Source organism: Myotis brandtii, unplaced genomic scaffold (assembly GCF_000412655.1).
Source record: "Myotis brandtii unplaced genomic scaffold, ASM41265v1 scaffold1080, whole genome shotgun sequence".
In the NCBI taxonomy this organism is placed as follows: domain Eukaryota; kingdom Metazoa; phylum Chordata; class Mammalia; order Chiroptera; family Vespertilionidae; genus Myotis; species Myotis brandtii.
In genome coordinates this window covers 261,228-283,774 of record NW_005353677.1, presented here as the reverse complement: position 1 = coordinate 283,774, position 22,547 = coordinate 261,228, and the positions used below count along the sequence as shown (strand labels likewise).

Here is a 22,547-nt window from a genome sequence, read left to right as displayed (position 1 = left end):
ATTAATTGTACAAACTTGGCAAAATTATTTGACCTCTCTGAGCTTCGGTTTCCTGTTCTGTAAAAGGTTAATAATAGGTAGTAGACACTGCAGTGGATTGTGAGGATTCAAGGTAACAGCATGGAAGTGAAGAAAATGTTAACTCACCATCATTGCCATTACCACCACTGGAATTCAGATCTTATGGGCCAATGACATGTGGGAGCTTTGGAGAGTTGAAGATAATGTGCAGGGGTTGAGAGGCTGCTGGGAAGGAAGATGGAAAATGCGGCAGGTGTGTCAGAAAAAGATGAGTGACGCAAAAGATTCATGAAGAAGGAACGCCAGCGGAAACGCCAGCAGGGGGCTGAGGGAGAGGGGGGGCTGGGGGTTGGGAAGGTGGTGGCCTCGAGTTGGTGCTCCATTTCTCTGCGACAGGATCAGAACCTGGAGAAGTGGAACATCAGTGGAGATGGAACCAGCAACCCAGGTGCATGCCCTTGACTGAAAATCAAACCTGAGACCCTTGGGTCCCAGGGCCAATGCTCTAACCACCGAGCACACTGTCCAGGACTAGAAGCAATTTTAAGCCTTGCCTGATGGGTTCCTAATTGCCAGAAATGATCAATAAAGCAAATCTATGTGATCAATGCGTGTAAATCATTCCTTGAAATGTAATTTTTGGGAACTTGATTGGGTCTCTAGCTACGTTCATTTTTTAAAAATTAATCTTTATTGTTGAGATTATTACAGATGTCCTTCATTTTTCTCCCCATAGCTCCCCTCCACCTGGTTCTCACCCCAACCCAGGCCCTCGCCACCCTATTGTCTGTGTCCATAAGTAATGCATACATGCATATAAGCTCTTTGTCTAATCTCTTCCCACATCTCCCACATCTCCCACACCTCCTTCCCTCTGAGAATCTTCAGTCTGTTCCATTTCCATGCCCCTGATTCTATTCCATTCACCAGTTTATTTTGTTCATCAGATTTTTTATTCATTTGATTTTTAGATTCACTTGTTGATAGATATGTATTTGTTGTCACTTTGTTGTTCATATATTTTTATCTTTACCTTTTTCTTCTTCCTCTTCTTAAAGAATACCCTTCAGCATTTCATATAATACTGGTTTGGTGGTGATGAACTCCTTTAGCTTTTTCTTATCTGTGAAGCTCTTTATCTGACCTTCAATTCTAAATTATAGCTTTACTGGATAGAGTAATATTGGTTGTAGATTCTTGCTATTCATCACTTTGAATATTTCTTGCCATTCCCTTCTGGCCTGCATAGTTTCTGTGGAGAAATCAGCTGACAGTCGTATGGGCACTCCCTTGTAGGTAACTAACTTTTTCTCTTGCTGCTTTTAAGATTCTCTCTTTCAAAGAGCCCATGCATCTGCCTTCAGTGCTTTTCAGGCTTGAAAATGTCTGACTCCCAGGTCTGGCTTCTTTCCGTCTAATCACATTCTTAGATTTAATCTTCTCCACCCAGTTGCTGAGCTAATCCCATCTTTCCCAGTGGAGAACCACCCTTTCCTCCTGGGAGGGACAGAGGATGCAATCTCTCCCTTTGCCCTCTAGGATGGCACTGTCTCCCCTCCAGCTTGTCTCATTTTAAATCTCAAATTAACCCAGAGAAGAGTCTTTCCATCGCTCTTCTTTCCAAGAAAAAAACAGCCATGGTTTACGTGGCCATGGGTCATTCACAGGGTTCCATTAGGAGGGCCCACCCCCACCCTGCCCAGCCCTGACCCTGCTTCTCATGGTGATTCTTACCTGAGGTCCCTCAGAGAAGCCTTGGGGTCTACAGGGCCACTCACATGCTCAATTTCCCACCCCTTGATCCCTGTGGAGCTCATGATCTGCTATGTCAACTGACATAAAACCTCACTTGAAGCATGGACACATTTCAATTATTTTCTTTGTTGATGACACCAAATGGTGTCAGCTGTGGGCCTTGGCTGTTTTAACTGTGGATACATTTGGATTAGTCTAATGTGGCCAAAGACCCCCAGCCACCATGCTCTCAGGTTTTGTTTTTTCCTATTTAACAACAGGAAACCATTACACCTTCACTGTCTCAAACTGAGGATGACAGCTGGGGGCCATCAGTCAACCTCAGTCAGTATCTGTGAAAGGAATCCATGAGCCAGGCCTCAACCTTGCCCCTCCCTAACTTTCTCTCAATCCATTAATCTGGAGAGAGGAAATAATCCCAATAAGATTAAGGGATGGAGACTGGGGTTTCTGATTGGATGTTAGCATTTGAGAAGGTGTATAAAAACCTCAGGCACCAGAGGAGAGATTCAGAGTCCTCAGGCTCTGCAGTCAGTGCGGTGGTTCTCCACCAGGTCTGAGATCTGAGCCCCAGCCAGCCGGGTCACAGCAGAAGTTTCTGAAGGATTCCTTTCTGAGCACCTTGAAGATGAGTATCCGGACTCCACCCACACTCCTGCGGCTGGCAGGAGAGAGCCTGCTGAGGGACCAGGCCTCAGTCATCACAGCTCTGGAGTACCTGCCCGCTGAGCTCTTCCCGCTGCTGTTCATTCAGGCCTACCGCAGGAGAATTCGGGAGCCCCTGAAGGCCATGGTGCACGCCTGGCCCTTCACTGTCCTCCCTCTGGGCTGCCTGTCACAGCTGTCACTGGACCAGGTCTTAAAAGCCGTGTTGGATGGGCTGGATGTTCTGCTTGCCCAGGAGGTTCGCCCCAGGAAGTCGAAACTGCGGGTGCTGGATTTAAGGAACACGGGTGCCAACTTCTGGAGAATGTGGTGTGGAGACAGCACCCGGAATTGCTCACCTGCGGGACCAGTGGCTGTGCACAGCTCCAGCCCCAACACTGAGCACCCCTTGGAGGTGTTCCTAGACCTTAACTTCAATGAAAGGGATGGGGATGAGTTTCTCAAGTTCATCATCCAATGGGCCCAGCAGAGGGAAGGGTTGGTACACCTGTGCTGCAAGACGCTGAGGATTTCTGAGGTGCCCTTCCAGCGGGTCGGGAAGGTCCTGGATGGGGTGCAGCTGGACTGCATCCAGGAGGTGGAAGTGAACTACACGTGGGACCTGCCCACCCTGGGGACGTTTGCTCTTTACCTGGGTCAGATGCGTAACCTGCAGAGACTCTCTCTCTCCCACATCCACGTGTTGACAGAGGAGGAGGATGTGGAAGAGGAGGAGGAGGAAGAGCAGGAGATGGAGGAGGAGGATGTGGAAGAGGAGGAGGGGGAGATGGAGCAGGAGGTAGAGGAGGAGGAGGACAGGGAGGAGGAGGATGAGGAGCAGGAGAGGGTGGAGGAGGAGGACCGGGAGGAGGAGGGGGAGATGGAGCAGGAGGTAGAGGAGGAGGAGGACAGGGAGGAGGAGGATGAGGAAGAGCAGGAGATGGAGGAGGAGGACCGGGAGGAGGAGGGGGAGATGGAGCAGGAGGTAGAGGAGGAGGAGGACAGGGAGGAGGAGGATGAGGAAGAGCAGGAGATGGAGGAGGAGGACCGGGAGGAGGAGGGGGAGATGGAGCAGGAGGTAGAGGAGGAGGAGGACAGGGAGGAGGAGGATGAGGAAGAGCAGGAGATGGAGGAGGAGGACCGGGAGGAGGAGGGGGAGATGGAGCAGGAGGTAGAGGAGGAGGAGGACAGGGAGGAGGAGGATGAGGAAGAGCAGGAGATGGAGGAGGAGGACCGGGAGGAGGAGGGGGAGATGGAGCAGGAGGGGGAGATGGAGCAGGAGGGAGAGGAGGAGGAGGACAGGGAGGAGGAGGATGAGGAAGAGCAGAAGATGGAGGAGGAGGACCGGGAGGAGGAGGAGATGAAGAAGGAGGTGGAAGAGGAGGAGGAGGAAGAAGAGGAGGAGGAGATGGAGGAGGAGGACCGGGAGGAGGAGGAGTTTTTTTTGGGGAGGAGGAGGAGGTGGAGGAGGAGGAGGAAGAGGAGCAGGAGTGGGAGGAGGAAGAGGATTGGGACAGAAAGCAGGAGGAGCAGCGATTCTTTTCCCAATTCCTCTCTCAGATGCTCAGGCTGCAGCACCTCCGGGACCTCAAAATGGATTCTCCCTCCTTCCTCCAAGGCCGCCTGGACCAGATGCTCAGGTGCCTGCAGACCCCCTTGGACAAACTCTCCATAACAAATTGCCAGCGGCTGACGCATTCAGACCTGACATGCCTGTTCCAGTGCCCGAACCTCAGGCAGCTGAAGTCCCTGCATCTATTTGGTCTCAGCCTCGCGGATTTTAGTCCCGAGCCCCTCCGAGCTCTGCTGGAGGCAGTGGCACCCACCCTCCAGGACCTGGGCCTGGATAACTGTGCGATGGTGGACTCCCAAGTCGAGGCCATCCTGCCTGTCCTGAGCCGCTGTCACCAGCTCAGGGACTTCACCATCCCTGAGAACAACTTTTCTGTGGCCACTGTGGAGAAGCTGCTGCGCCACACAGCCGGGCTGCGCAGTTTAGAGCTCGAGCTGTACCCCGTCCCCCTGGAGTGTTACAGGATCCAAGGGACTGTCAACCAGGAGAGACTTGCCCTGCTCCGGGCTGAGCTCATGGGGATACTGAGGGAGTTAGGACAGCCCAGGACCATCTTTCTTGGCACCAAGTACTGTCACAAATGTGGCAAAAGTAAAGTTTATGAAGTGGAGTTTTCATGACGTGGAGCCGTGCTGTGCCCCTGTAATGACCCTGCTCAGTGGGAACACTCAGCTAAAGCTTTGTTCTGGGCCCCTGGAAGCTGTAATATAGACCCTGGGTGCATTATGGAGGGGCACCCATGTTCCAGATTTATGCTCCTGTGAATGGGGAAAGGAAGGGACCAAGCCCAGGTCCACAATTACAGGAGCAAATGTTGGGGAGTTCATGGGACCTCAGGGGGCAGGGAAGAATTGACCTCCAGGCCAATTGGCTGTAGGGACCATCTGTGACTACAGTTGGAGGGCTACTGTGCAGGAGACACCCTTATGGAGCAGGACTGGCTTCAGTGGGGCTTTGGTACTCACTCAGTCTGCCCCTTGAGTGTGTCACTTATGGATGTGTAGAGTTGTAATCTGGTATGGTCTGACACTGACCACTGGTTACACTGGCTCTTGGGTCTCCAGGGAGGTGCAAAGTCAGCCACTGCCTGAGTCCATCCAGCAGGAGCTACAGAGAGATCTGCAGATTCATCCTCTTTGTATTGGGTTTGGAAGTGACCAGATGAGACCCAGCTGTGAAGCAAGGCAGGCTAGTGCTGGTGACAGTTCTTGGGCCTTTTATTGATAGGTTTGGGGCTCCCTGACCCAGCTGCAGCTTGTTTGACAGAGTTTTAGCCTGAGAAAGGACAGAGCATTCATATGCAAAAGCTGATGTGCACAGCTTGGGTGGGGTTGTAAATTGGATGAGATGGGGTCTCAGGGAATCACCAGAGAGGAGCAAACAGAAATGGCTGCCAGTCATCCCTGCGACTGCGAGGTCCCAGCACAGGAACAATGACCACTGCGAGCACCTCCGTCTGAAAGAAAGCTGCCCCCAAGTTCCTGCCCTGATGCCAGACAGTCCAGTTTCTTCCTGTATGTATCTAGGTCCCCCAGAGCCTCACCTGGACTGGGGGTCTGGTGTGGGGCTGGGACTCCTTACTCCTCCAGGTGGCCTCCAAAGAGGCGATCCCCCTCCTGATTAAAAAAGCGGCACATCCAGGTGCTGGACCAGCCTGATCTGCCCCTCCACCCCTCCCGCCAGTCTCAATGAGCTTTCTTCTTTACCTCTGTAGTGGTAGTACTTCCACTCAACCAGCTTTCCCATGGTTCTGGATAATAGTTGTTCTGTATTTTAGTTGTAATTTTGATGTGGTTGTGGGAGGCAGCAAGTACAGGCGTTTACCTATGCTGCCATCTTCTCAGCTATGTACATCTTATCAAACGAAGATGGTTAGATGATTCCCAGGTGATTTTGAAATTTTGGATCTAAAGTGGCTGTATCCATCATTCCACTCATTGGGTACCTTCTTTATTTCCTTTCTAATGCAAGTATCTAATCACTCTATATCCAGTAGTTTGCTTTCTTCCATTTCTTTCATTTGTGACATGTTTCTTTGTCCCTGCATTTTGGCTGCTCCCCTGTGTTTGTTTCTATGTATTGGGTAGTTGCTAAGTCTCCTTGAGTTGATAGAGTGGCCTTGTGTAGTAGGTGTCCTATAGGGCCCAGTGGCTCAGCCTCCCCAGTCACCTGAGGTGGCCACCCTTCGTGTACCCCTTTGTGGGCTGTGTGCACAGTTTTGTTGTAGTTGAGCCTTGATTGCTGTTGGTGTCACTGGGAAGAATTGACCTCCAGGCCAATTGGCTGTAGGGACCAGCTGTGACTACAGTTGGAGGGCTACTGTGCAGGAGACACCCTTATGGAGCAGGACTGGCTTCAGTGGGGCTTTGGTACTCACTCAGTCTGCCCCTTGAGTGTGTCACTTATGGATGTGTAGAGTTGTAATCTGGTATGGTCTGACACTGACCACTGGTTACACTGGCTCTTGGGTCTCCAGGGAGGTGCAAAGTCAGCCACTGCCTGAGTCCATCCAGCAGGAGCTACAGAGAGATCTGCAGATTCATCCTCTTTGTATTGGGTTTGGAAGTGACCAGATGAGACCCAGCTGTGAAGCAAGGCAGGCTAGTGCTGGTGACAGTTCTTGGGCCTTTTATTGATAGGTTTGGGGCTCCCTGACCCAGCTGCAGCTTGTTTGACAGAGTTTTAGCCTGAGAAAGGACAGAGCATTCATATGCAAAAGCTGATGTGCACAGCTTGGGTGGGGTTGTAAATTGGATGAGATGGGGTCTCAGGGAATCACCAGAGAGGAGCAAACAGAAATGGCTGCCAGTCATCCCTGCGACTGCGAGGTCCCAGCACAGGAACAATGACCACTGCGAGCACCTCTGTCTGAAAGAAAGCTGCCCCCAAGTTCCTGCCCTGATGCCAGACAGTCCAGTTTCTTCCTGTATGTATCTAGGTCCCCCAGAGCCTCACCTGGACTGGGGGTCTGGTGTGGGGCTGGGACTCCTTACTCCTCCAGGTGGCCTCCAAAGAGGCGATCCCCCTCCTGATTAAAAAAGCGGCACATCCAGGTGCTGGACCAGCCTGATCTGCACCTCCACACCTCCCGCCAGTCTCAATGAGCTTTCTTCTTTACCTCTGTAGTGGTAGTACTTCCACTCAACCAGCTTTCCCATGGTTCTGGATAATAGTTGTTCTGTATTTTAATTGTAATTTTGATGTGGTTGTGGGAGGCAGCAAGTACAGGCGTTTACCTATGCTGCCATCTCAGAACCCCCGGAACCGCTGCAAACCTCGGAGGGAAAGCTGCCTTCCAACTGATGCCAGACACTCCCGCTTCTCCCGTTTGGGTCCGAGTCCCCAGCGATTCGCCCGTATCTGGAGCTCAGAGTCTGAGACTCCCCCCTGACCGAAAACGACAACCGCGCTCTCAGCCACCAGCCCGCTTTGCGCGCGCACCTCCGCACCTGAGTTTTTTCCACACTGCGCCTCCTCTGAGCCTCGGTGTGCTGTTATTTTTCCTTCTAGTTGAAGAGTCTCTCCTCAGCCAGCCTTCCTGTGGTTCTGGGTGATGTCCGTTCCGTCTTTTAGTTGTATTTTTGAAGTGGTTGTTTGCGGCAGCAGTCTCCGGTGTTTACCTATGCCGCCATCTTGGTCTCCCCCCTTTATTTCCTTTCTAATGCAAGTATCTAATCCATCCAAAAAATGATATACAGGATAATTTCATTATACAGAATCTCTCTAGATCCTTGAATATTCTATATACATCAGTCAATTATTTTAATTTTTATGCATCAGAAATGGCTCTCAGTACTGACTTAGACATCCTGGCCTCCCCCCCCCCAATAACTTATCTATCCTGTGACTCATCCCAAAGGATTAAATAGCCACAGAGATACTTCTTCTCTCTCTAAAAATCAATTTAAAAATATTAACACACACACACACACACACACACACACACACACACACACAAGAAACAACAACAGAAACTATAGATGCCTTGACTGGAAGGAGTGGATACCATGGACATTTTATTGGTAATGCCAGTGAGAGCAATATGTTGGGGCCAGGAGGGCATTTGGTGTCTTCAAATCAAATCACACAAGAACAAAATTCCATTAAAGAGTTTGGATTTTATCCTCAATGGTGTGCCTCCCAACTGAAATGTGAAGTGACATAATCATATTTGAATTTTAGAAAGGTCACTCTGGATTGTATGGAAGCAGGACAGGAGGCAGGGGAAGTAAGAGGGGTGCAGAAGTTCAAGAGCTAGGACAGAGGCAATGAGGACAGAGGGAGGAGGCGGGTTTAGGAGTTAGAATCCATAGGCCACGATAGCAACTTAATGCAGTGGGTGAGGGGGAAGGAGAAGTCGAGGATGACACTCAGGATGCAGATCTGGAAAGCAGGGTGGCTGATTGTATCCCTCACAATAGCAAAGGCAGGGAGAGGCAGGTTTTGGAGGAAAGATGATGAGCTCCATTTTGGATGTACGGGGTTCAAGGTGCTTTGAGGTACCCATCTGGAGGGTGCAGGAGTCTTGGAGCGTGGGAGAAGAGATGTCATTTCTCTTAGAGACGTCCCCACCATAGAAGTGGTGGTTGAAGCCATGGGAATCAATAGGATCAGCGACAGCAGGCAGGCAGCAGAGGATGCAGGTGGACACACTGGCCGAGCCCTGCTGACGTCAGCTCTCTCTGGTTTGCAGCCTCCCTGATCTAATTAGTTTCTTTAGGAGAACCACTCCTAATGTCGGGAAAGTGGGCAGTCATCGGGCCACATGCCCACATCTCAGCTGGATCTCATGCGGATTAAAGATGCCAGACAGTCCTCTCATCTAGAGGTGAGGTCCCCCCCTTCCCCTCACTTCTTATATCTCGGTGGGCTCCATGACTGCCCGACCAACCCAGTATGTGGAAGGGACCACGTCCAGGCATTGGAAGAGTGGCAGCTTCTGATCTCTGTCTCTCCAAGGACGCGCTATTGGCTTCCATGGAAGGTCTGACTACCCTGCTGGACAGACCTGGGAGGGGCCCCCAGGCAGCAGGCAGTAGGACAGAGAACCGGCTGGGCCGGCCTCCCCGCGGTTCCACCAGGGCTACATGAGTGCAGCTGCTGCACACCCTCCAAAGCAGCCATCAACCGAGGACCCCGGTATGACCCCTATGGCCCCAGTATGACCCCTATGGCCCCAGTATGACCCCTATGGCCCCAGTATGACCCCTATGGCCCCAGGGTGACCCCTATGGCCCCAGCAGCACCACATGGAGCAAGAGAACCGCTCAGCTGAGCTCCACTAAATTGTGAGAGACAATGAAATGTTTGTTGTCTGAAGTCACAGAGTCATAGGGTTGTTTATTCAGCAGGGGAGAATTGGAACAGTTGTTTGTGCCACCTCCCGCCCCAACCCAACTTTGTAAAACACGATGTTTTTGCTTGAGTGTTCTGTTAAGCCCAAGGGACTTATACTCGGGGCTGAAGCCTGTGTCTTCATCATTAAGTCGGCGATGATATCCTGCCATGCCTTCTTCTCAGAATTATTTTAGGGCTCAAGTGAGATAGTATATGTGAGTGTACTTCATAAATTATAAAGCACTAGAAATCTCTACAAATATAGATGCATTTAAACAGAATTGCAAGGCACTCTACAAATACAGTTTAAATAGAATTTTATTGTAAAAAAGTTTTAAACTGATATTACAATTTTAAAAACAGTGTTAAATATACAATGTTAATTAGTACACCTACAATTTTAAATTACATTAAGATCAATTAGAATTACTCTGACTCTCCATAAATTAATTTGGAAGCTTTTTATCAGTTCTCCTGCTTAGTTAGTATTTTGATTCTTTGTAAAAGGGTGGAATTTAATTTTCTCCTCTTCTTTCACCTTGTGTTGGTCTAAAAAGAGCCTTATGTTCTTGAGCAGATTTATTTTGGTTGAGAACAAGGAGTACAATTGGATCCAAATTAATACAGTAGGTACAGATGTCCTCAGCCGACTAGCTTTCAAACATTGGTCACATTACCTCTGTGGTAAACGGAATCACCAAGTTAGCATGAGCTGCTCCCCAATCTTCTGGCGATCTGGTACCAGTTTTCTTCAGGGCAATTGAATTAATTTGTGTAGTTTAAACGAACACGAATCTTGTGATTTTTCTATCACAACGCCTTTGAAGAAGTGATGGATGGAGAGATCAAATTGAATTGTGATCCTTAATAGAATCACGGGGAGGGACACTTTCCCGCGTTTTGTTTGCCATGTGCTTGTAACCGCCAATTCAAAGTAAAAGCAAGACAAAGTCAGATGTGAAATAGGTTCCCAAAGAGTAGGGTTTCTCAATCTCTGCAATATTGATGGTTTTGGGTTAATATTCCTTGTTGTGGGGGGCTGTGCTGTGCATTGTAGGAGATTTAGCATCATCTCTGGTCTCTACCTACTAGATGCCAGTAGCAACTCCCACCCCGCAACTCAGTTGTGACAACCAGAAATGTCCACAGACACTGCCACCTGCCTGGCGGGAGCCCAGGTTGCCTCCTGCTGAGAACCATTGTCTTAGACGATAGACTGTGCACTAGGGAAACAAACACATTTTGCTTCAGATTCCTCCGCACTTGTCATCCTTACCTCCCCCCCTCCACAGCTTTGCTCATCACATACATTTATGTTTAATCAATCCATGTCTGGTGGTCTTTCCCGGAGCAATGATATCTTCTTTATTTCCTTTGATATTTGACAATGGATCACTCTTTATTTGGCCCACGAGGAGACTGACATCCCCATTTGAAAGTGACTTTTTGAAAGAAGCCATCCGTTAAGAGGTTATAAAACACTTGGTGTTAGGTTCTCAGAGTGTGTGATGAATATTTTAATAGTTAAAAATATAGCCATGCAGCAAGGAAATGATTTAATGTTGTAAATAAATCTCGTTGTGGGATTTAATGTACAAAATGGACAGCACTGGCTTTAAAAAATCGTTCCTGAAGTGATGGGATCTAGCCAGTGTCGCACTTCGTATGTGGACCCACATCTGGAGGCAGTGTTCGCCACCTTTCCTAGACATCGGAGGAAGACACGAAGATCACTTTCTCTTGGAGGGCCCCTATATTTTTCTGAAAACTAGAAGCCCATAAGGTTAACTTTCTGGAAATATTACTGGTACCAGAACCTTGAAGAGCGTAGCATTCATCACGTTCCACTAGATAATGACAATAAATCCGAGCAGGAAAGGGGTGCTGATGCTGTGCCAGGCCCTGCTCTAAGGGCTTTGCATGAGTTAATACGCAACCCTGTGCGCTGACTGAGGAGTTGGCAAACTCTGGCCTGTGGGCCAAATCTGGCCACCGCCTGTTTTTATGCAACCTGTGAGCTAAGAATGTTGTTTATTGTTTTCAAGTGGTTGAAAAATATCAAAAGAAGAACATTTTTTGACACCTGGAAATTATATGAGATTCAGCAGAAGATATCTGATACAGGACTGTTAACCCACATATCTGAAGAACTTAAAGGTCAACAATAAGGGAAACAAGCAGCCCAATTAAAAAATGGGTCAAAGGCCTTAATGAACACCTCACCGAAGAGAATCTACAGAAGGCAAACAAGCATAGGAAAAGCTGCTCCACATCATATGTCACGAGGGAAATGCAAATTAGAACAACCATGAGATACTGCTGCATACCTGCCAAAATTCAGAGCGCTGACAACACCTCATGTTGGGGCCGATGAGGAGCAACAGGACTCATATGCTGGGGAAACGCAACACGGCGCAGCCACGTTGAAAGGTAGTTTGGGTGCTTCTTACAAACTAACATAGTCTTACCTTGTGATCCAGCAATTGTGCTTTTTTATATTTACCCAAAGGAGTTGAAAACTTAGGTGTACCCCAAAATCTGCACAAAGATGCTTACAGCTGTTTTATTTTTAATTGCCACACCTTGGAACCAAGATATCCTTCAGTAGGTGAATGGTTAAATGAACTGTAGTACCTCCAGACAATGGAATATTACTCAGCACCGAAAAGAAGTGAGCTATCGAGCCGCGAGGAGACAGGAGGAGCCTTGAATGCATATGACTGAGTGACAGAAGCCAATCTGAAAAGGCTGCAGGCTGTATGCTTCCACCAGGTGACACTCTGGAAAAGGCAAAACTGTGAAGACAGTGGACAGATCAGTGGTTCCCGGGGGATGGGGAGGCGGGATAAACAGGCAGAGCACAGAGGAAGTTCAGGGGAGTGAAATGCGCTGTGTGACCCCATAATGGTGGATATTTATCATTATACATTTCTTCAAACCCATAGAACGTGCAGCCCCACGAGTGAAACGGGAGGTAAACTATGGATTCCAGCTGATACGATGCATCCATGTAGGTTCAACCTTCATAACAAATGTACCATCTGGTGAGTGATGTTGGTAATGGGGGAGGCTGTGCGTGTCTGGGGGCAGGGCATACATGGAACATCTCTCTACCTTCCTTGCGATTTTGTTATAAACCTAAAACTGCTCTAAAAAATAATCTTAAAAAATTATATGAGATTCAAAGTTCAGTGTCCACAAATAAATAACAGCCATGCCCATTCGTTGCATACTTTCTGTGGCTGCTTTCACACCTCAGGGACAGAGACCCGGCCGTCGAAGCCTGAAGTATGTGGTGTCTGGCTCTTACACAGAGCGCTCGCTGCCCCTACGCTGCTAAATGTAACTGATAGGCAAGTACCTTTCCTATGCCACCCCAATGTCACGGGGCACGCATCTATCCCCACTTTGTTGAACCCTTCCCCCCAGGGATCTGCAGGGAATGGGCCAGTGTTCCCTGAGGAGTGTGAAAATGCAGCTTCCTGGTGAAGCTGCCCAAATGACATGCCTATAATGTCTGGCCTTCCCTTTGTGCTTTTCTTATTATTAATAACTAGCTAATTACAATGGTATCAGAAGTACAGAGAAGCAAGTCTTATTCAAAGTCACCCTCAACATGTGGCAGAACTGGGGTTTGAACTCAGCTAGGTTCGGTGCCTTGACTCCGCTGTCGTGCCGCACAATAGAGGGACGATAAAACTTGCAAGTATAGAACTCGTAGTTACACAAACACACCAGGAGAAACAACCTCCATAATTCAGCTCTTTTTTTCAATCCTCACCTGAGGATATATTTTCATTGATTTGAGAGACAGAAGAAGGGAGAGAGGGGGAGAGAGAAGGAGAGGGAGAGGGAGAGAGAGAAAGAGAGAAACATCTATGTGAGAGGGAAACAGCTATGTGAGAGAAACAGCAATTGGTGCCTCCTGCACACACCCCAACCCAGAGATCAAACCCGCAACCTAGGTATGTGCCCTGACCGGGAATTGAACCCACAACCCTTTGGTGCCCAGGGTGATACTCCAACCAACTGAGCCTCTGGCCAGGGCTCAACTCTTTCCATTATACTTTACAGTCAGCGCATACGCCTCTCACTTAGTTCTGTACTGTCCCTGAGCAGCGGTTACTGAATGAAGAGAAATTTCCACTTCTTTGGCTTTCTCTATATGCCCTTCATAATTTCTAAGGATGAGTATTTATAATTCTCCTTTTATGCAATAAGACTTTTGCCACATGGGAAGCCATCTGAGGCTGTGTCCTGTGGGCTGGGAATAAAGGCTGCTACCTGACTTCCTGCTGCACAGGACCTGGTGTCCAGCACAGAGGCAAGTTCTGGGGCTGCTGACACTGAAATTTTAATGGCTGTGTAGAAGTTGGGGCCTCTAACAACCCCCAAGCAATCTCATCCAACAGGCCGGTCCAGATCGGCCTTGCCTCACTCAATTTCCCTTTCAGAGGACGAGCGGCACCAGCTGCCAGGCGCCAGCGTCGGTCCCAGGGAACCATCGTGTTTCTAATCGGAGTTTGGGCCATGATGCCATCCCTCTGTCTGCCCATCAGGATCAGTTCCTTCCTGTGTTGTGTTGTTAAAAGGCCCTGGACATCAACTGGTTTCCAATGAGATTTGGCTCCCCAGGGAACTGGCTCACAGGTTTTAGTTTATTCCTTTTGGAATTTAGAGGGGAGTTCATTCCTGTAGCAGAAGGCTACATAATAATTCTCTTACTTTTTAAAAAATATATATTTTTATTCATTTCAGAGAGGAAGGGAGAGGGAGAGAGAGATAGGAACATCAATGATGAGAGAGAATCATTGATTGGATGCCTCTTGCTCACCCCCTAATGGGGATCGAGCCTGAAACTATGCCCTGGCTGGGAATCGAACTGTGACCGCCTGGTTCATAGGTTGACGCTCACCACTGAGCCACATCAGTTGGTCTCGCTTTCTTTTTTTAAGCAGCCACATGAAAAACTTAAGCATATGGAATGCTCTAGACCTTGATTGGAGTAATGGTCTATGAGTATATACATTTGTCAAAGCTCAACCAACTGTATGCTTGAGATCTGAGCATTAGAGGAAAATGCATGAAAACTAGGTTTAAAAAAAGTCAAAGTAGTTACTTATGGCACCTGTCTGAGGCTGGTTAAATCCAGAATTACTCTTTAGTAATCACTTCTGATCCTTTAGATTTCTTGAATCCCAGATCAAGGTACCACCTTGTGGGAGGCTTAGACTTATTTCCTCTACTTTGTATTCTGCATTTATTTGAAAGCAGGCATTCTAAGGCCACATAAGGATAACCGATACTTATCCCTGTGAATAGTCAGTGTCAGAAAGGGAAGCTTCATCTTTGAGTCTCTGTATTATGCCGCACTGAATTTATAATTAAACTAGAGGCCTGGTGCATGAAATTCGTGCACTGACGGGGAGGTGACCCTCAGCCTGGCCTGTGCCCTCTCACAGTCTGGTAGCCCCGTGATTGATTGCCCCAAAGAGGTAGGCCTCGCCCACCCGGCCAGGGCTCCGCGATGCATTGCCCCTGCAGAGGGAGGCCCAGGCTACCTGCCACAGCACCGCTGGTCGGTGGCCTGAGCCTCCCTCTTTGGGGCGATCTTGGAGCCCCCCAGTTGATTGCCCCGCCTGCTGGTGGCCTGGGCCTTCCTCTGCAGGGCGATCATGGGGCGATGGCTGGGCCCATGACCAATTGCATCGCACCCTTCTTGACTGGCCTGGCGCCAGTGGGTGTCATAGCATGATCATCTGGACAGTCATTCTGCTGTTCGGTCGTTCAGTCAATTTGCATATTATGCTTTTATTATTATTGATAAAGATAGAAAAATCTACCTGGGATAGGGACAGTGAATTTATTTAGGGCCCATTTCCTCCAGCTTGTGGGGAGAGTAAGTGTAAAGATAAGAACTATAACTTTAAAAAGTTTTTGGTTCAATCATGCATCATGTCTCCAATACAGATTTCTAGCCTTGGATATAAATATTTCAGGATCAGATGCTTTCATCTCTCTCTGCCTTGCAAGAAGAGAAGATTGGAAACAATCTTCCTTAAGTAAAGTAGCTTTAATCATTGTTTCTCAATCAGCTGAGCTGTGTTGGAAAAAAAAGATGTACGAATCCTATAATCCCTGGTTTAGTGGTAATGAAATTGTCCAGGCTGAGAAAGGAACAGATGGATTTTGATTAATTTCTACTAAGACCAGCAAGTATCAACCTCAATATTCTTTATAAACTTGTCAGGGTAAATGTTATAAAGTCGTGAGAGGATGGAGACAAAAAGATATAAAATAAACATGAGCTTATAACTGGGTTGTGGATAGTTAAAGGGGGATATACTTAAAACACAACACATCAAAATTTGGATTCATTGAATCAGGACAATCTTTTTAGATTTAATCCCTTAAAGAATAAAATAATTTTTTTGTATTTTTCCCCCAAGAGAGGACCCATTGCCCTAGGTATCCAGTGAAGTGGGCATCACACCTGATGGGGGGCAGCAGTAAGAGGAATGCAAAGAAGATTCAGAGAGCTGGGAGGCTGAACCTCAGGTTCAACATGTATGATTTCAGGGTGATAATTGAAAACAAAGATGAACTTTACCAAGACGTAATTTGGAATGAACTCAGACAACCCAGTTGCCACAGTTCATCAGTTTTATGGTTGATATTTAGGGCACTGAGGGGCAAGTTCTCAGCTTCCCCTGTCCTCTGCGGGACTTCTCCCTCCTCCCAGCTGTCAAAGGCCCAGCTGCCTAGGGGGCGCAGAGAGATCCAGAGGCATAGAGATTTAAATTTGGCATTAACCTGAAATTAGAACTGAAGATTAAAGAAAGGCCAAAAATAAAATATCTGAGTGACATTGGTCTCACACTTGCTAGGGTATGAAGTGTTTACCTCCAACAGAAAATCAATAACTGCTTGTTTTAGGTTTAAGAATACTTCTGTCTGGTGGTGCCTTCTTCCCAGCATAATTTACTGTGCCCATTTCATTCCGCCCAGTCAGGAGATGGTCGTGAGGAAAGATAGTAAGAAGCTAGAGAAATTCCTTGGCAAGTGGAATGAGGGAAACTGAGACAAATAGTTAATAGCCTGCTAATAAATTGCAACATCTTTTTGTTGTTGTGGTTAATCCTCACCTGAGGATATTTTTCCATTGATTTTTTTAGAGAGAGTGGAAGGGAAGGGGAGAGACAGAGAAAAACATTGATGTGAGAGAGACATATCAATTGGTTGCCTCCTGCACATGCCCCAGCCAGGGCTGGGGATCAAGCCTGCAACCTAAGTATGTGCCCTTGACTGGAATTGAACCCGGGACCCTTCAGTCCGCAGGCCGAGGCTCTATCCACTGAGCAAACCCGGCTAGGGCTACCCTCATTTTGATGCATTAGCATATTAACGAACACACCTGGAAAGCTGCTGAATATTCTTTTGAGATCCTTCCCTGAGACCTCCTGTAAAATTCCCGCCTTTAGAAAACAGATAAGAACCGTAAGACAAAAGATGCCCCAGTGGGTGCTCTTTCTCGAGCACCAGAGACCCCTCCTTTCCTCAGGCATGTAGTTTTGCTTTCTTTCTCCTAAGCTCTAAGGGTCCCCATGAGACTTGCAACCAGGGGAGCAGCGGGCAGTGGCTGCTCATCCCAGGTTAACCCTCTGAACCTGTCTTCAAGGGCCATCCTTTATCTGCTGTAACTTGTTTCTTGAGTCCAGGCAGCCCAGTGTGGCTCACTTCCTCAGGCTTATTTGTACCAATAGCACAGAAGGACATCAGTTCTATGTAGACAGTAGCCCAGGGATCCATGTGATCCATCCTCACATCAGCAGACAGCGGCCTCTACTGTGGAGCCTGTATGGGGGCCTGGGCATCTTTGGGAGCCGGAGCCTGAGCCGAAGTCAAAGCCCGGGGCTTGGTGTCAGCGTTGGCCTTGGACTTTGGCTGGCAGAGCCCGAGACCCTTGGTGATGTGGACCCGAGCACATTTCTCAGGCTTGGTGAGCAATGTAGGCAGGTCGACGGAGCTATGGTTGTCACCCTTTGGGATCTTGGGCTTGACCTCCTTGGGCTGCACGAGAGCCTGGTTAGCCTCAGGATGTGCGCTCATGGCCTTGGCGTTGTTGGCCTGCATCTTCAGGCTCTTCTTGCTGTGCTTCCTGGCAGAGCGCATGCTCCCCAGGAACTTGGGGTCTACCCCTTTAAGAGATTTGTATCTTCGCCATCGGGGTTTCTTGTTGCTGTTACTGGGCCATTTTCGGGACTGGTTGTGTGTTGTGTGGTTCTTGTACTCGGCCCTGTCTGCACCGAAGCCTGCGGCTCCCAAAGCGCCTGGGACCAGAGGAGAAAGAGAGCGTGGCTCCCTCCTGTTCCCGTGGCTCCTTCGTGCGTTGGCTGGCCCACTCTGTGCTCACTCCTGTTGCTGCGATCTTGCCTCTTCTATCTTAAGCCTTTTCTTTGTTCCACTGTCCCCATCTTTAATAATGTGCTTTCAGAATCACCTGGACTCGGGCCGTGAAACCTTTCCTACATTAGGCCAACAACCCACACGTTCCAGACCATGAGTTACAGACTGAGAGCTGGCTGAGCACATAGAACCCTAACTATATCCTTGAATATCATCAATACTTAACACACTGCCAATTAAAGGCAGGATTCATCATGAAAAATCCTCATTTCTCTTATAAAAACAAAACAAAACAAATCAAAACAAATTCCAGCCTTGCTTTTCAATACTGGGAGCCAGAATGCAATCCTCATGAGAACATAGGAGACATGTTCTCCCCTTCACAGACGCCAAGTGGGGTTTACACGGAGGAAGGTGATGGTTAGTAACGGAGTGTGACAGTCAACAAGTCAGGCATCAATCCTGCACTCGATACTCTAGAGCAGTGATGGCGAACCTATGACACGCGTGTCAGAGGTGACACGAGAACTCATTTTTTTGGTTGATTTTTCTTTGTTAAATGGCATTTAAATATATAAAATAAATATCAAAAATATAAGTCTTTGTTTTACTATGGTTGCAAATATCAAAAACTTTCTATATGTGACACGGCACCAGAGTTAAGTTAGGGTTTTTCAAAATGCTGACACGCCGAGCTCAAAAGGTTCGCCATCACTGCTCTAGTGCTTCCCTGCTGTTATCTTGTCATCTTAGCTGTGACTTGGAAATAGGATCTGCTTAGGGACAAGGGCGCTTCATTCACTAATGTTGAAACAGGCTCTTTGGGAAATCTGACCCAAGGATCATGATTTTAACTTGACAGTGACCTCCTGTCCATTTCCTGTCTTTCAGGGATGCAGGTAGAAGAGATGGGGGCCTCGGTCAGGGCGCTGGCCAAAAACAACCAGGGCCATCTACGCCATTACGCATGGCAGTAGGCTCAGTGCCTAGGCCCCTGATACATTGAGGAGCACATGAAAGTGTTTTAATGTCTTTTTAAATATGTTTTTTATTGATTTTAGAGAGAGAGGAAGGGAGAGGGAGAGAGAAACATTGATGTGAGAGAGAAGCATCAATCAGCTGCCTCCTGCATGCCCCCTCCTGGGGATTGAGCCCCTGACCCAGGCATGTGCTCTGACCCGGAATCGAACTGGCAACTTCTCGTGCATAGGACAACACCCAACCAACTGAGCCACAGTGACCAGGGCAAAAATGTTTTAATTTCTTTCAAAATCAGAAGAAAAACATGGTTACAATCCTGCCTGGATTATATTCATCTTTATATCAACACAGTCACAAGTGTAATTTTTAATAATTTTTTATGCAGGAAGGAGCTCATGGAGGTAGAAATGCTGAGTGGTCACAAAACTCATCATGTGAATCTGGAAACGGATGGCAACTCGAAGACTTTAACTGAAGAGAATAAATCAAAGGGGCTCTTTGCAAAAGTGTGGTTGGGTTAAGAAAAAACAATAAGAAGTAGTGAAGTGCCCAGGGCCCAGCAACCATGGGATCCATCATGACCGTGGGGCCTGAATCGACAAGGGCAGAGACCACTGGCCAAACCCAACCAACAGTCAGCGTGGAAGGTAGCCCAGAGGCTCAGTCCATATAGGCCGGACTTGTGGGGCACAGAGCAGGGCAGACAAGAGCAAAAACTAGATGGGGTGTGCCGGAAGCCGGTTCATTCTTGCTGCTTGACACAGTCGCTGCAGGGAAGAAACATCTGCACAGCATATGTTTCAAGGGACCTGGTATATGGCATATACTGTTCTTAATATGTTTGCTCCCCTTCTTAGCGCTATGTGTTTTAACCAAGGTCACCTCTCCGAGAAAGGTTGTTTCCCCAGGTGGGGATTTTTCCCTAGAGTTAGGGATTAACAGGACTAAGGAAGGGAATAAAACCCCTTAACTAAGTGCCAGGCGGGTAATTAATCACTTTAACTATGAACAATCACTTAGGATAATCTCCTTCAGTTACTTCCTTGTAGCTTAACAGAACAATAGAGTAGTGACTTTGGAATGGAGATAACAAACGCCCTAACCTTTGGAATAGAATGGATAGGATTAAAATCAACTGGTATAAATACAGATGTAACAGGACAATAAAGACCGAACCTGGCTGGAGAACGTGGCTAGGCTGTTGATCAACTGAACACTGTCTCCGTGTCATTCCTTCTTTGCTGACTCCATCCACACCTTTGGGAACCCCTGGATCTGTTAGGGTTGGACCCCAACATCTGGCGCCTTGGGTCATGAACACAGAATAACCAGTACTGGACTCAGATTCTCACCACTCCCTGTTTCTAGAGTTTTCAAGTGGGTGTAACTCCTGCCTTTGTGTAGGATTGGTAGGGTCTAGGCATGGATTATAGAAGGAGGAACTTATTTTCTGTTTCAAAATGAAAAAAAAATATATACCCCACACCAGATTTCGAAAGGAGAGTACCCCATCAGGTGGCAAGTGTCTCAGCCTTTCTTGCCCATTGGCTTTATTCAGAAAGCATCTGTCTTTGAGGATTTAGGTTTCCTATTCCTTTCACAATCAGGGTTCAGTCTCCTGTTCTAGTCCAATGAGGGGACAGGCTGGAGAACTGGTCAAGAAAAGCCTTTTGAATCAGACTGCCTGGCCCAGTTTGGTTATTAATTAGCTATTGAGTCCCTGTGCCTCAGTTACTTTGTCTGTAAAGGTAGGACAATAGTAGGGCATGCTTCATAGGATGGTGGAAAGATTAAATGAAATAATAGATTGAATGAAAAAACATTTATACAGTGCTTATTATGAGCTAAGCACCATTCTAAGTGCTTCATGTATGTTGACCCATTTAGCTGCACAGAGAAAAGCAAAGATGAAAACACAAAGAAAGACAAGCTTGTGATGGTATTATTTGAGAATCTGCATATGGCTGTGCTTGACACTAAACTGCCACTGGATTTTTCACATCTGTGAGTCAATAAATATTCCTTAATTTTTGAGGGGTCTTAGCCAGTTAAATTGAATTTCTGCCACTTGCAACCAAGACAGTTTCAATAAAGTGATGATATAGATATGTATATGTACACACATGTGTGCACATTGTATATATTTGCATATGCATAAATATACATTCATTAGTTAAATACATCAAGGAAAGTTATAGAATGCATAGGCAATTTCTCTGAGCTTTTGGGGATGCTTCTTCAGAGAATCTTCCATTAAAACTTGTTAGTACTACGCCCACTTAATGGAGGAGGATGGGAAGATCCAGAGAGCTGGGGTACCTTTCCCAGGCACTTAGCTGATGGTTGAGTGAGCTAGGGCTCGAACCCAAAGACCGCGTTCTTTCTCACAATAGGCTTCCTCTGCTTGTCATTCTCAGAGCGCAGGGATGGGTGGACCCTGGGCTTGAGCCAGTGTGGTTTTCGCCACCCTCTTTTATTTCATAGGAGGTTGGGGTGGCTGCTAGAATGCAAAGGATGATGAGGTCAGAACTGTGGCGATGAACACAGCTCATGATTATAAGTGAGCTCCACGCATCAGTTTTGAAAAGGCAACCGTCTCTCCTACAGATGACTGAACCCGGAGGCTTTCCTCCACCGGCTGCCACACTGTGCGTGCATTTGCAGCAAAGCTTTCCTCATTTACTTCTGTGGAAACTGACAGAGTAATTGTCTTACTATGTTATGTGCTTTGGCAGCAATAGAAGTGGGGCCCACAGGTCCAAATCTAGAAGCCAATCCCTCTTTTTAATGATTCCAGTTTGTTAACACTCTTCCTGCCCTATGGGAAGAAAAGGCAGGTCATAGTGGTAGGTGCAGGTGGGTAGATGGGAGGGGAGTAGATGGTACTTCCAGGGCCCAGAGCCTACAGTCTCTGGCTCCTCCCAGGGTGGGCCTGGGACAGGAGTGGGGCCGATGAGTCCAGAAGCCACTCCTGCAGGCTCCAGACTCTGAAGGATTCTGCCTTCAATTCAGCCTTTCACAGGCCCTTCAAATCAGGAATGAAGAATGAAGGAACACCCTCAGACCTTGTCAAGCCAAGTTCCCATCCCTTGGGGCAAATATCAGATGATTCCCTGTGACCCTCTTTCTGACCTTCCTCAGGCCCAACTGCTTTCTATGTCCTGTCGGCTTCCACAGCTTTAACAGAACACTCATTATATCTTTCCCTAATACTTTAGAAATTATTTCCCTCCTTATAATATAATTAGAGGCCCGGTGCACAAAAATTTGTGCACTCGGGGGAGAAGGGGGGGTCCCTCAGCCCGGCCTGTGCCCTCTCGCAGTCTGGGACCCATCGGGAGATAACGACCTGCTGGCTTAGGCCTGCTCCCGGTGGCAGAGGGCAGGCCCAATCCCTAGGTGCAGCCCCTGGTCAGGCTCAGAGCAGGGCTGACTGGGGAGTTGGGGCGCCACCCCCTGTCATGCACAGAGCAGGACGGTTTGGGAGGTTGCAATGCCACCCTCAGTCACGCTCAAGGTAGGGCCAATTGGGGGGTTGGGGCACCGCCCCCTGTCACACTCAAGGCAGGGTCGATGGGGAGGTTGCGGCGCCACCCCCTGTCACGCACAGAGCAGGGCCAATCAGGGGGTTGGGGCGCTGCCCCCTGTCACGCACAGAGCAGGGCCAATCAGGGGGTTGGGGCGCTGCCCCCTGTCACGCACAGAGCAGGGCCAATCAGGGGGTTGGGGCGCTGCCCCCTGTCACGCACAGAGCAGGGCCAATCAGGGGGTTGGGGCGCTGCCCCCTGTCACGCACAGAGCAGGGCCAATCAGGGGGTTGGGGCGCTGC

At 48.1% G+C, this 22,547-nt stretch overlaps 2 protein-coding genes across 2 annotated transcripts; one reads left to right on the top strand and one right to left on the bottom strand.

Annotated features, from left to right (window-relative positions):
- Window positions 1-2,404: 2,404 nt before the first annotated feature.
- Window positions 2,405-4,614, top strand: LOC102249664 (PRAME family member 12). The gene is made up of 2 exons (XM_005857192.1): window positions 2,405-3,165; window positions 3,990-4,614. Exons 1-2 carry the CDS (start codon window positions 2,405-2,407, stop codon window positions 4,612-4,614), a joined length of 1,386 nt encoding a protein of 461 aa, XP_005857254.1.
- Window positions 4,615-17,173: 12,559 nt separating this feature from the next.
- LOC102249364 (60S ribosomal protein L29) lies at window positions 17,174-18,706 on the bottom strand. The gene is made up of 2 exons (XM_005857191.1): window positions 18,703-18,706; window positions 17,174-17,661 (listed from the first exon to the last, which is right to left on the bottom strand). The coding sequence occupies exons 1-2, from the start codon at window positions 18,704-18,706 to the stop codon at window positions 17,174-17,176; spliced, it is 492 nt and encodes a 163-aa protein (XP_005857253.1).
- Window positions 18,707-22,547: the final 3,841 nt, after the last annotated feature.